General features: G+C 38.0%; 1 protein-coding gene across 1 annotated transcript in view; it reads left to right on the top strand.

The window, feature by feature from the left end:
• The window catches only part of COL25A1 (collagen type XXV alpha 1 chain), a 431,307-nt gene that overhangs the window by 351,821 nt on the left and 64,909 nt on the right, over nucleotides 1-14,577 (top strand). Inside the window, exons 16-18 of the mRNA XM_030564569.1 lie at nucleotides 341-373; nucleotides 519-554; nucleotides 6,204-6,248. Of these exons, the coding sequence (XP_030420429.1) occupies nucleotides 341-373; nucleotides 519-554; nucleotides 6,204-6,248 (114 nt within the window). The remainder of the gene's footprint in view (nucleotides 1-340; nucleotides 374-518; nucleotides 555-6,203; nucleotides 6,249-14,577) is intronic.

The following is a 14,577-nucleotide window of genomic DNA, read 5'->3' as shown; positions in this document are numbered from 1 at the left end:
TTGAATTTGAATGTCATTAACACAAAAGCTTTGTCAATTAAGGCCTAACACTTGCCATCTGTAGATATGGACCAAAGGGATCGGTGATGCTCTTTGATATGACAAATAATTTTGAATGTGTCTTTGAATGCAGAATTGTTTCTCTTTGAATAATACTGACTTATTGTCAATGGCTAAATTAGTATGCAGTGTCACAAGACATATTTAATCTTGCTACAGTAATTGAGAGGTACTTTGAGAAGGTTCCAGGATAATCATCCCTGTGTTTGTTATATCAGTTTCCTGAAAATACATGTACATAATAAATGTGATCATTGTTTCCTTGTGAATTTTATATCAGGGTGAGCCTGGATCTTCTGCTGCAGGAATTAAGGTAATGTCATGTTTATAGTGGTCATTTTTTGCAGAATCCGTCACTTTATGTCACAAATCATTTTATTACACTTGTCTCCTCTTTTCCAACCCTGATTTTTTTTCAGTTTCTCTGATCTTGTTTGTTTATTTAATGTTTCAATTAGGGAGAACCTGGAGAATCTGGTCGGCCAGGACAAAAGGTAATACATGAAAGCATTCAATCCCTTTTTTCCTCACGATTAGACTTGCCATCAAATCTTATGCATACAAAATATTAGTACTGGAGCTTCCCTCTTGCACATAAATTGCTTGTTTGGTAATAGCAATGATTGCAAGATGGTGCAATTTAACTGATTACTCAAGGTCTGTACACATTTTATGATCATTTTGAGTTTTTAAAAAAACTATAATAAGAATGACACTGGCTGGAATGAAAATTAGAATAACTCACTCAGTCTTGTAACTACAGGGCACAGTTTTCCCTATTGAAAGTTTGCACTATTTAGCTGCCTGAAACTAACAAAGAATGGCTCTACTGTCTGAATGTTGACAACTCACTCTTGCATGTTTGACTAAATATTGACCTGCAGATTATAATATGTTATTACACCTCATTAAGATGAAATAAATATTGACTCTAGGGCTGGATGTTCTCTTTTACTTGCGCTGCTAGTGAGGAACTAAACTGGTGGAAGTGGACCCAAGCATTGAAAAGTTAGGAGCAAGTAGCTCCACTGTGTGCTACCCCCGCACCCCTTCAGAGAAGCCTTTCCACTGGACACTGTGCAGCCAGAGCTTCCTTGGTTGGGAGGAGATGGAGTGGAGGAGCAGCTGCTCAGTATGTCATGCTGCCCCCTTGGCCTAGGAACTTACCAGCAGGAAGTCAATGGTGTACCAAGTAGCATTGCCTGCCCCTTCCGTGCCTTTGACTCTTTTTTAGAGGATAAGATAGGATGCAGGCACAGATGGGAAAGCTAGTGATTCTGTGTCACCTCAAGGAGCCTGAAGGTGCTGCCGGAACACCAAGGAGAGGTTGGATTTTAACACTACAACCCTGGGATGTGTGGGGTAGCAGTTTTGCTTCCCTCTGGAGTCTACAGGGTTTCCTGGAAACAATCCTTCACCATCCCCTACCTCTTGTAAAGTAAGAAACCTTTCCCCTGCCCCAACAGGAGAGCTGGAAATTTATTCCATAAGGTACACTTTTAGAGATTTTCCAGTACTCAGGTCAGGGAGAAGTAAAATCATGTATTGTAGCGTATAAGGAATATCAGGCCAGCTATATTCTAAATCTCAGTTCCTTTTTATGGACATATGGAACTCTGAGAAACCATTTTTTAAAAATCAGTAAAACAGAAAATTGCAGCTGAGTTATCTACTTGGCAGATTTTAATCGTAATGATTTGTAACAGACTGTATCCGACTATTATGATATGAAAATTAAATTTGTTAGTAAAACTCAGTTTCAAGTAGGAAAGCTAGTGAAAGCAGTTTTAATTAGCTAACCTCTGGAATCATTGTGCATCATGTACTGTATGTTCTACTTGGATAATAAACTACAAATGCACTTTAAATGTTTAGATTCATACTCTCATTTGCTGTCTGCTAGGCAAGGAACAACTAGCAGTGATTTATTAGCAAACTATTGATCTCACTGCCCAATACAATCAGGTTTGATATAATAGAGGTAATATAGATAAATAACCAGTAGCCATGAACTCCACATTAATTCAGAGTTTTATAAGATGATGAGTTTGTCTTTGTGTGGTTGCATATGATGTTATAGAAAGAAAGTGCCAGGCTTTTGTCTCAAACATTTACATTGTCCAGGATATTTTGAATACTCTTTCTCTCTCTGCATTTTATAGTTCTCTTTTTTTAAACTTATGAATGAATTGGGGCATGATCCTTGAAAGTGCTAAGGTCTTTAGTACCTTACTGTACCAGAAGGGACTGTGCACATTTCCTTACACTGCCCTTCCAATGCACCTCAGCCTTGACCTACAGTACACTCTCCAGTTTCAGCATCAGGCCACACTTGAGCATATATTGCCAGTCAGACTAAAGTCAGTGACTGTTTTGTGGTGTGGTCTAGTGGCTACTTTGAAACCATAGAACGTATTTTACTTGTGATCTGCTATAAATCATATTTGAACTCAATACTTTAGAGGCAAAGGGTTGTGGATTTATGCATTGTACCACCTAGCCCATGTGTTTTCCCTGCATTATATATGAGTGTGTACACACACACACACACACACACATTTTTAAACCTTAAAATCTGGAGGCAAAAATATGTTCTCTGCAAGATCACTCTAAATCTAATACCAATAAATTGATGTGAAGATAATACTGTAAATAAAAACAGTATCTCACTGAAATAAGATGGGTCAGAGTTTTAATGAGTAGATGCTGAGGTTCGTAATTGCGTGTATTTACATGAACATATTTGTCAACTGAATGTGCAAAACAAACAGGTTATTGCTCATAAAATATCTGTTTGCATCAACAATTAACCAGTTTCTTGCACAAATGCACATATGGGGACTTCTGCTTCTGATCTTTAAAAATTTGACCCTGTGAGAAAAATTCTTCTCTCTGATCCACAGTAAAGGTATTTTATGCACTGCAGTGCAGATCTCTGTTGTGTAGTCTGTAATCCATCCTTCATGGAACTCCAGCTCACACCAGTCTGAGTTCGGTGTATAGAACAAGTGCAGAATGTGCGACAGAGGTCTGAACTGCAGTGAATAAAAGACCTGTATTGTGAATCAGAGAGTAATTTTGCCTTATATTTTTACTTCCCAGTGAATAGAGAATATGGGCTAAATCCTATAGTTCTTAATCAGGCAAAACTTCCATTGCAGACAATGTGAGCTTTTCTTGAATAAGTAATAAGTATGGAATGAGGGTTTGACCATTCTTATATATACATGTACAGATTAATGGATAAATACATATTCATCTGTATTTACATATCATACTTTAAATGAGATTCACTATTTGAATGTAAATATAGTGAAAACACAAAAAGTTAGCAATGAGAAACGATTATATAGGCATAAACTGTGCAAATGTCAATTTCTCAAACTTTTGTTCTTTCCTATTATGAGGACACCTTCAGAATGTACATCTATTTTTACAGTACTCAATGGGAGTTTTCTCTGATTAAATGCCAAGAATTTGATCCTCCACTAGTATTCACTAGAGTAGATATGTGTGGAGACCCACTGAAGTTCTAGATCTCAATGTAGAATTGGAGCATTAGTCTTTACTCATGGAAAAACTCTCATTGTGCACCATAAAATAATAAAAAGAACAGAGCGAAGACATCAAGTTTTGGTCCATGTTGTGCAGTTATTCATGTATTGATTCATATGTGAGGATATTTTTATATGTCTGAATGAAATATGCCTGTGTGTGCATGTATGAAGAAAGGTTAGGTGTGCCATATACATTATAGGTGTAGCCCACGTACATTATACATGTTCTATAACAACGTAGAATATTTGACTGCTTTAATTTGATAGACTGACGTTTGTATTCAGCTTTTGTTTGTCCTTGGAGTCATTTAATCTCATAAATCATATCAACCTTATATTTTTAAAAAAGTTAAGGAATGGAAATACTGTCCATTCAACTACAATTAGCTTCATAATGGAACACTAGCAATTGGAATGTGTTTTTAATCTTGCCTTGAAGAGTATATTTTAATCACTTTAGTTGCGGGGGAGGGATAGCTCAGTGGTTTGCGCATTGGCCTGCTAACCCCAGTTGTTAGTTCAATCCTTGAGGGGGCCATTTAGGGAACTGAGGTAAAAAACTGTTTGGAGATTGGTCCTGCTTTGAATGGGTGGTTGGACTAGATGACTTCCTGAGGTCCCTTCTAACCCTGATATTCTAGGATTAGATTAGTTAGAATTTGAGTTCTCCAAGGCAGGGACAATCTTTTTGCTATATGTGTGTGAAGTGCCTAGTACAATGAGGTCCTGAGCCCTGATTGTGGATGGTGCAAACCATGGCAATACAAATCAAAATAATAATAAAAGAGCTATTCATTATAATGATTAAACGTTTATATTTAGAAGTGAATTTTACTTATTTTAAAATGGAAGGAGAAAAAGTCACATCCACTTCAATGACAGTATTTGACAGATTACAGTATTAATGTCTTTGTTTCACTAGTAAATCTGACTCTCCATGCAAGAAAAAAAAAAGATGGAGTAGAACTTTTGGGCTAATACTATATCAATAGTGAATATAATACATCCTGTTCAGAGAATTACTCTTTAGACAGGAGTAATGGTCCAGTTTCTGTTAGACAATGGTAGGCAGTGTATCAACTGCTAATAGAATCTGCTGAAAATGATACCCTGCCCACCATTCCTTTATTGTATTTCACATTTAAAATTTCCGAAGTGGATTGTCCTTTTCAGTAGCTTCAGTCAGAAAGATTCATTAAAATTCTGGAATGACTGAAATCTACAAGGAAGCTGGTTTTGGATCCTCCTAAAATGTTTAAGAATTCTTTCGCTTGGCAAATCAATTTTCAGATCAACTATTCTGTTTTTGATTTTGTTCTGGCAGATTGTAAATTTGCTAGAAGTTCTTCAAGTAAGTTTTAATATTATCACCTAAAAATATAGTGCAATTGGTTATGTAAGATGAGGAATTTGTGTGTGCTTGTAATCTCCATGCGCTGGCCCAAACCACAACATTGAGATCTGGATTTCTGTAACGTTCAGGAATGGATGAATCTAGAGTTTAGTTCAACCAGTTATAGATGGAGGGACCAGCTACAAAGTTTGTACTGGATCTTCGCTATAGTTCAGGGATGTTCAGCTCGTGAGCTTTGGTTCAGGTCCCTCTCTATGATAACTGGAAATCTACTGTCTGTCTAATTGTTTTGCCCTTGAAATCAAAAATTATTACATCCATTATATTCCTAAAGCCCTTTGATTTTCAGTGTTCATAATTTTCCTTCTCCTACGAGGACATAGTTTCAGCACCATTTCAACTAACATCTTAAGATGATTGTATGTGTGTACATGTTGTGCTTGTCCTTCTCTCTCACAGAAAAATATCACCTTATTCCAGAATGAATGTGTTCAGTCTTCAATTCCTGTTACATATTTTCTTCTTGAAAGTAGAGTATTTTGTTCTTTTTTATTGCAGTGCTAAATAATCAGGATATTTTTTAGAAGAAGTCCCGTAGTTCTAGTTTATTTGCGTATGGTACTTTGGTGTGTGTGTGCATTTATACTGAAATGTGGACAATGTTGATGGTTCGATAAAAAGGATAGTTAATTGTAATTGAGTAATCCCCCTGAAAATGTACAAATTAAATTATTTTTGTTTAGTCACATTTGTAGCTAACCTGGACAGTTACGCAGCGCCCTATACAACCAATAACTGACATGGGGATAGAATTAAATATCTGCAGTTGCAGATTTGCAGAATTATTGCAAATGCAGTAAACGTCAGTATTCATATTATTTAATTAATATTATTTATTCTCTATCCTTTTGATAAAAATACTGGCCAGAGTTTTCAACCTGTGTATCTAGTTAAGCTCCTAAATCCATAGGAAATGTTTAGGTCCTTAAATGTAGATTTAGGAGATTAAATTTAGGCATTCAGTTTAAACATTTTACTTGTACTTCTAGGTTAGCAAGCCCTTTAATGTACATTATGTTGGCCTGAGTATCTGTGATCCCTAAAATGAATAGCAATCACATATAGAGTATGTGATCTCATACTATACTTACTACAGTGTATACCTGGTTGTTTTCTGGATACCACTTATAAATTAATATTGTTCTGTAATGTTATGTAATTTTCCTGTGTAGGGTGAACCAGGTCTTCCTGGGCTTCCTGGACTTCCTGGGATAAAGGTAAATACAATCATAATATTTATGTAGCGGTACTTACATCTTCCTAAACATTTTTTTATTTTAAAATGGATTTTGTTACATGAAGGCTTCACACAGAAAAGTGATCATCTCTATATGAATGAATGAACAATATGCCTTATATTTTAATGTGCAGTAAAATGTCACCTTAATTTGAAAAAAAACCTGAACTACTTTAGAAATGTCTTTTTTACATTTTTATTTAATTCAGGAAGCTTGTCATCAATGTTTGGTTTGTAGTTTGAGTATTTGCCAGTAACAATAGTCTACAGAACCTGCAAAGCTAAGAGCCAGAGAACGGTTTTCATTATTCACAAATTGTGGAGAACCAGCTATGAGCAAAAATAGTCTCTGCTCTCATTGCTTATTAGTAATTTTCACTGACAAGTCAAAATATTTGAATAAGAAGACTTTATCCAATATTACCATTTAAGCAGTCAGACAATCTGTGGACCGATAACTGGTTTATCTGCTGCCTTCCAGTCTGCCTGTTATCTTTTGGCAAATTATTATAAAAGACATGCAGTCAGTTCAGCCCTGGCGTAAATGTTGCATTGGAAGTTGCTGCCAGTTATACTGGAACTCAGTTCGATTCATACTGTACTATACTGTAAAAAGTGAGCAGAATTAAATGTTATGAATGAGAGCTGGCTAGGTTGATTGCTTCTCTTTCATGGCAGAGGTTATTCTTTCAGACAGTGAAACCTCTTAGAATTTCCTTATATTCCATTTTCAGCATGGGCCTGTGAACAGCTGATGTAGAACTTTTATAATCTCCCCACTGAATATAGGGGATGAAATCCTGCCTCTATCAAAGTAAAAACTCCCTTTGACTTCAGTGGGACCAGGCTTTCTTTCAAAGTGTATTACAGTCTCAGTGACAGCTGTCAAGTGCCACAATGTTTTAATTTAGTGTCCATTTTTCATTTGTGGAAAATTATAAGAGGAGTTGATTGGACATCTTACACATGCAAGAGCATGTGTGCTCATTTTAAAATGTGGACTTAAGTGTCTTAATACTGAAAGGTGCAGGACCTGGAGATAGAAATTATGTTAGGTCCTGTCTGTTCTGTAAGAAAGAATCATGGTTTAACAGTGTTGTGAAAAATCATGTTGCAAATGGATCCTTCAGAATGGTTAAATTTATAGTGTAGATGGGACCGTAATATATGCAAACTCTTTTAGTCATTATCTCTCTCTACTTTGGAAAGTCAGTATAGAAATAACATTTGTTTTGTAGTATGTCCATAGTATAGTTAAGTTGGAGGCCACTGCCAGCAGATTAAGATCAATTATCAAATCTGGCTTTGGCACTGGAAAATCTGAGATTATGAGGCAACCAGGCTAGAAGATCTTGTTATAGTAACATCTTCTAGAGGCTAGCAGAACAAATACTTTTGAGATAGTTGCCATTGGAACATATGCATTTTAATGAGGAGAAAGATGAAGCTCCTTGGAAAAAATCAGTATCTCATTTCCTAGTACAGATTCAGTTCCTACAAAGGAATTTTCTTTTTTTTTAAGATTTCTTAAGGGGACCATCCGCAATAATGAATTCTCTTTTGAGCACCCTTTGACTTGTAGTTTTTGATACTATACTATGACAAAAGGAATGAGGAGAACTTGTGGCACCTTAGAGACTAACAAATTTATTTGGGCATAAGCTTTCAAGGGCTAAAACCCACTTCATTGGATGCATGCAGTGGAAAATACAGTAGGAAGATATATATATATACAGAGAACATGAAAAAAGAGTGTTGCCATACCAACTATAACGAGACAAATCAATTAAGGTGGGCTATTATCAGCAGGAGAAAAAAATCACAAGTATTCCTTGTTCTTTTTGCTGATACAGACAGGGCCGGCGCTACCATTTAGGCAGCCTAGGCAATCGCCTAGGGTGCCAGAATAAATGGTGGGCACCGTTTTGCCAGAGGGGGCGGCAGGCGGCTCCGGTGGAGCTGCCGCAGTGGTGCCTGTGGAGGGTCCGGTGCTCCGTGGCTCCAGTGGAGCTGCCGCAGTCGTGCATCACTGCGGCAGCTCCACCGGAGCCACGGAGCACCGGACCCTCCGCAGGCACCACTGCGGCAGCTGCGGGACCAGCACGTGGGGCGGCAAAATTGCCGTCCACCTAGGGCACTCAAACCCCTAGCGCCGGTCCTGGATACAGACTAACACGGCTATCACTCTGTATACTGTGACAGGTTATCTGCAAAAACTCCAGTGACTGTTGCTGACAGCTGGATCCGAAAAAATCTAAAACTAATTTAAACACGTCTGTTAGGGCATGTCTAGTTGAACATTTAGTTTCCGACAAGCTGGGGTGTGAATCTACAGTGCTGCAGTCTGCCGTGCACTAACTGTCTGTGTGGACCCTGCTGCAGTGCACTAAAAATTCCCTAGTGCACTTTGAATACTGCTGTTTCAAACCTCTGAGAAAGCAGTCACCTTCAGCCTTTATTTGTGCTTTTGTCTCTTCGTATACTATCGTTTTGGAGATAAGGGGAGCAAATAGAGTGGGGTAGATAGGTCCACTTGAGAGACAAAAGATTAATGATGTGAGAAATGGATGGAGCATGAAGTTCTGGATATTGTGGAATAGATGTTTTCCAGCATTAAGCCTCTGGAGTGATGCTGACTTCTGCTGGAATAACGCAGGGTTCAGTGGTAGAATTCATACCTGCCACATGAGCGGCCCAGGTTCAATTCCCAGCCAGTTCGGTACTGAACTCTCGGTGTTCAGATACTATGGTATAAGGCTCTACATAGAAGAGAACAGGGCCCTAGTGGTGAAAAGCCTGCCTGGATGTGTGCGGCATTGTTTGAGATGCCTTCGAATGCTATTTCACTGGCGAGCTTGCAGACAGCCATTGCTACCTCAAAGGTAGGCAGCAGTGGTAGGACAGGTACTGGCATTGTATCTAAAATGCACAGATTCTTATGGAGCACTGGATGCCATTTAAAGTTGCATTCCCTTACCAAACCCTCAAGGGAGCATGGCACTATGTAACCTATCAGTGGAAAACTGAATCCAGAAGAGAGAATCAAGAGAACATTAAGTGATAGGAAGCTACCTTGGATGAGCTAGTCAAGTGAATGAAGAAATAATAATATTGCCTTAGATCAAATTTACAGTAACATGGCCTATATCAGTGTACATTATGGAGAAGGATGTAGATGACTGAGGAACATGTTGGCAGTTCTGCTATGTTCCAAATCCCCCTGGAATTGGCTTGTAGTCTACAAACTGATACACATAGGCTTCTCCAGGGCATATGAGAAGCAGGGCAGGGGAGACTCTCTCTTGTGCCACCAAATTCTAAGAAAACTTCACTTAATGTCTTCCATTCTTGTAACTCTGATGGAGAAGAGAAGTGCACAACACGTAGGCATTCTCCTGTTTTATGGATGTCATGTGATAAATATGAGGTATAACCTCTTCTGTTCCTTAAATGTATCATTTCATCTACAAAGTCTTCTCAGCTATTCTCCTCTGAACCTGCCCACTGTGGTGGCTGTATAATGAAACACAGTATGCAACTGTAAATATCAAGTACACTATTTATGGTACAAGTTTGAAAGCAATCTTTGTGTAAACTTTGTAAACTCAAAGGTCACTTCAATCAATGAACCATGCCTTTCAAGCTGCCTCTTATCTTTCTTGTGCTGGATGTGGTACATTTGTAAAGGGATCCATTAAGATATTTTGGAAGGAGTAGCCAAAGTCACTTATAACGTTAATAAGTATCAGTCCGTGGAAAAGTTTCAACTTCATAATGTGCAATTATTCAATTAGTTATGTAATGCTGTAATTTAGTATAGCTTCCAGATAGCCATTTAGAGGTTGGTTGAACATGATTTCAATCTGAATGAGTGGCAGCATTTGAAAGGCACATTAGTATCTTGTGTGAATTCAGTATATGTGATGAAGGCATTAATTATATTCTTTGGCTCATTCACTATATGTATATGGATGTTTTGAGAGTGCTTCCTGATCTCTTGCATCCCTTTCATTATCAACTGGTGCCACAGAGAGTGCAGAACTTCAGTCAGTTATTTCCAAGACTGTGATGAAGCCAGCTGTGACATATTGTAGAAACTTTTCTTGACCACCTGTTGCTGTTTAGGAATGGCTGGAAACTTAAGGAGCATCTGAATGTTTTCCACCATGTCATTCAGGAAAATGAGTAAAGCACCTAAACACAGAATATTGACTCATCTGTGACATCTCATGTTAGCCTTTAGTAAGACCCTGTTACTGTTGCCGAAAGGGTGCAGAATACTTTCAGTAAGACAAAAATGTAGTAACTTTGTTTTATCCTACTCTTCAAGAAGTCATAAAAAGTACATACAAAATGGCTCACCTATTGAAATTGAATGCATTTGTAATTTCATTCATTTGTGATCTCTAGACCTTCTCTCAAGGTATTCTATTGGCCTGGTTCAATTTTATGGCATTTAATCAATACAGTCATTACATTTGACATCATCCCAGCTTAACCTTTACCAGAAGATGAGCTGTTTGCAATAGTTGGCCCACTACAGTATATTATGCAAGAACAGGCTTTCCATCAACATTAGACCTGGTCTGTCGTCTTGTTCCTCTCACTTTGAGACAAATACTAGGGCAAATCTTGAGGTCCCAGCTGAGTTTTTAATCAGCCCTTATTCAAGCAAACTCTGATTGAAGGATTTGGCTTCTCTGCCCTACTTGTTTTGTGACAGGGAAAGACCTACATATAAGAGTTTGCTCTATTCTCAACTCTGAGAGAGACTATTGAGTTGCCAAAACTCAGTCACCTACATCTTTCTACAGAGTGGCTTATATAGGCCATGTGAATTAGATCCAAGCCAACATACTCTGTTCTCAGCTGCATGACATCATTAGAAATTTTGCCTGAGTTAAGGACTCAGTAAAAACTGGCCTCTGGATCTGTCCGTGTTTGCTTTATCTAAAACAAAGATAATTCCAATCTTCATTTATATTTTGTATTTGAATTTATTTTTTTTATTTCTTCCCATATCCCAGGATCTTGTTCCCTGCTTGCACAATTAGTGGCCTAAGAATCATGTTTGAAATACTTAAAACTTTTCAGAACCAAAGTTTTAAGTTCTGAGAGAGTCAAATAAACTTTGCATCCAGTAGAAAAGTGACTTCTATGCAGACAAAACTTTGGAAACAAAAGCCAAAATTTTCAAACCTGGGTGCCTAGAGTTAGGATCCTAACTCCCTTATTTAGATGCTGTTAAACTGTCTTGCCATGGAGACGCTTACTCTCCAGTCTCTTTTCCTTTGGCCTGTTCTGTTTAGTCCTTGCTCTGTTTTCTGTCATTAGAGGGACTGATGGGTTTCCAAGGTATGGTAAATCTTTTGCCTGGTTCTCTTTGGAGAGGAATCCAAGAGCCATTCCTGTGTTCTTCAGGTTTCCCTTTCTCTCTTTAAAAAAAATTCACAACAGGTCTTACATTTTCCACAGTGTCTCCCTTATATCTCTGCTCCTGTTGCCCCCATGAGCTGCTGCCAAGTGTACAACTCTTATTAGTCTTAGAGACCATCATTCCAAAAAATTCCTTCTTTCAGGGCAGAAATCAGAAAAAACATCAGAGCTGGATCTTGAACCCCTCTAAACAGAGCAGTTCACCTTGTGACTGGCATCTAAATAAAAATCCTTTGATTTTCAGAAGTGCTGAACATCTCACTGAAGTCACTGAAAGCTGAAGAAATTCAACTCCAAACTATCTTTTGTGAACACTTGCACAGCTTCCTAATATGCATGTGCCCATGTTTGAAATCCCTGGTGAAATATGCAGGTTGGTTAACTCCCACCCTTTCCTCATCCAAATAATGATGTCTTGTGGGTAGGTTATCTCTGGGAGCAGAAAAAATAGATAGTGCATGCAGGTCAGATGCTGGAGAGTAGAGTTCAATGAACTGTGTGTCGTGATAAAAATGGACAATGGCAGGAAGTAATATTAGGAGGGTTTATACTGTTTGTTACATTGATTTATAGAGCTGCTTTCAAAAGTAGATACATGGAATTACATATACAAAAAATTACGTGTACAAAAATAGTTGTACACCTAATTTGAATATGCAGTTACGAGGATTGCAACAGATGCATATATCACGTAGTTGGATGCACAGAAAGTAATTACACAACTAACTGTACATTTGCATGCCCACTTATCTAATTTCCTTATGTCATTATGGCAACTGCACAAATTAAGCATGTAATTGCTCATACCTAATTTTGAAAATCAAGCCCAAAATATGAACTCATCATTGACAATGGACTGTGAATAAATGACTAACTGTTGCAGGTGGCAAGAGCATTTACTATGGCATTCCTCAGGATATATGCTATTCTTTGTAATCCATCAGAAACAATATCCTCTGAATCCACAAAAGCCAGGATTTCTTTCCTGGAAAAGACACTAAAATACTAGAGAAGTGAGAAAAGGGTAAAACATGAGTAACTGAAACACAGGATGTGAATTCTGTTTCCCCAAAAGCTGTTACAGGTTAAAAGATTGATTTGGTAGAGGGAAACTGTTTTACAGTGTCTTTTTTAATTTGCTTCTTTGTGCTGGATAAAGTCAGTCCAAATTTAGAATCCAGTTGAGTAATCTGAGTCCAATTAGCAGATCCAGATATTCAGAAATCAGGGATTTTATCAGCCATAATGGAGACCTCAAATCAGTAAACTGGAAACACTCTTATGATGTAATGCCACCATAGAAAATGTTTTCTTGATTTCAGATAGTCATAAATGAGTAAAAACAGTTGCAGTTCATTTTTAATATTAGCAACAAAAGCCCCTTAAATTTATCCTCTAACTTGGTTCTAGAGGAAAACAATTTTTTGGACAGACTGTAGAGTCTCATTCTTTTCTTCTAGTAGTTTAGCAGATTAATCATTGCAAAAGTTGGCTGCCTTTAGGAAAAAACAAGGCTCTTATTACAACAAATGTTTTTACTGTAATCCTCAAAATCAGGTATCATGCTGACTTGAATTCTAATTAGCCTTTAAGTAAGAAGTATTCTGTATGACTAATGCATGCAGAATCATGAAACATTAATCAGAATTATTGCCGATACTTTTAGCACCCTTGCAAATCAGCACATATTTTTCAAGCACCGCTGCACTTTTCTTAAACTGAAAATTGGGCTCACTAAAAGGCAATAAATGTGTAGAAAACAGAGTCTGGTTATAAGCTGAAGCTTTGGGTTTTTAGGCAGGTTAAAGAATTATACATTTTGCCTCTAATGAATCATAAAAACTGAACAAATAGTCATAAATACAAAACCAGAGATATTTTTCCAAGTTAAGAAGTTGATTAGGCAACTGGGTTGATCAGAAAGTCAAAACATGGTTTCATGGCTGATGAGGGAGCCAGGGAGCCTGTGCAATGGGGCACCTATGGAGCCAATTCTGAATTAGTATCAAAAATCGAAACAAAGGTCTAAGAAAACATGGAACATTGTTTATGGGGTTTCCCTTTACCCCCTTCATTTCCTGACTGTAAGACAACTATTGTACTCCTTCTGAGAACAAAATAGAAACAGAAAGACAGCAGATGCCAGTGTCTGAGAATCAACAGGGGAGGCAGTGGCTCAGATTCAGGTCTGATGTACTTCATTGCTTTCATTGAAGTTGCTTTATTTTGTTCTTTTTAATCTCAGTCTGCCTCTAAATCTCTTAATAGCATAAAGGAAGGAATACAGCTCATATTGTTTCTATTTCAAATACGCCTAGCCATGAGTCATGAGGGTCTTTTAGGGCTGGCACATCCCTATGTATGATGGGCTAACATCTGTATCTGTTAGACTAGATAAAATGAGGACATTTCAGTTTGCACAGTCCATAGCTCTCCCTGCTAATAGGAGCACAAATGGAAGAGAGCATAGTAAAAATGGGTTAGGCCCCCTCTTTGCAGTGGGCTGTCATGGACTGGGGCTCTGCAATGTGCATGGGGCTGGGGGGTATGTTGCTGAGCAAGAGGCTGGTATGCTGCCACCAAGAGAGAACTCAAATCATATAGCTACAGAGGTTCATGCTGGGAATGATATTAACTTTAAAGAGGGGTTTGCAGTAAAGAGCTGTGGTCGTTGAGTGAGTGGTTTGACAAATGGGAAGGACAAGTGCTTGGCAGGTTTGGCTGGCGGTCTGTAAAGCTTAAGCCTCTATTCCTTGGAGATTCCTGGTCTAAATGTCATTTGCCCTCCCACTTCCATGTAACTACCATAAATGCTTCAGCGTGAGGAACCTCTGATAACTATAACACAGCTTCACCTGGTGTTCTGGGAGAGT

This window comes from Gopherus evgoodei, chromosome 5 (assembly GCF_007399415.2).
Source record: "Gopherus evgoodei ecotype Sinaloan lineage chromosome 5, rGopEvg1_v1.p, whole genome shotgun sequence".
NCBI lineage: Eukaryota > Metazoa > Chordata > Testudines > Testudinidae > Gopherus > Gopherus evgoodei.
The sequence above is the reverse complement of the archived record's forward strand: the minus strand, read 5'-3'. Positions and strand labels throughout refer to the sequence as shown.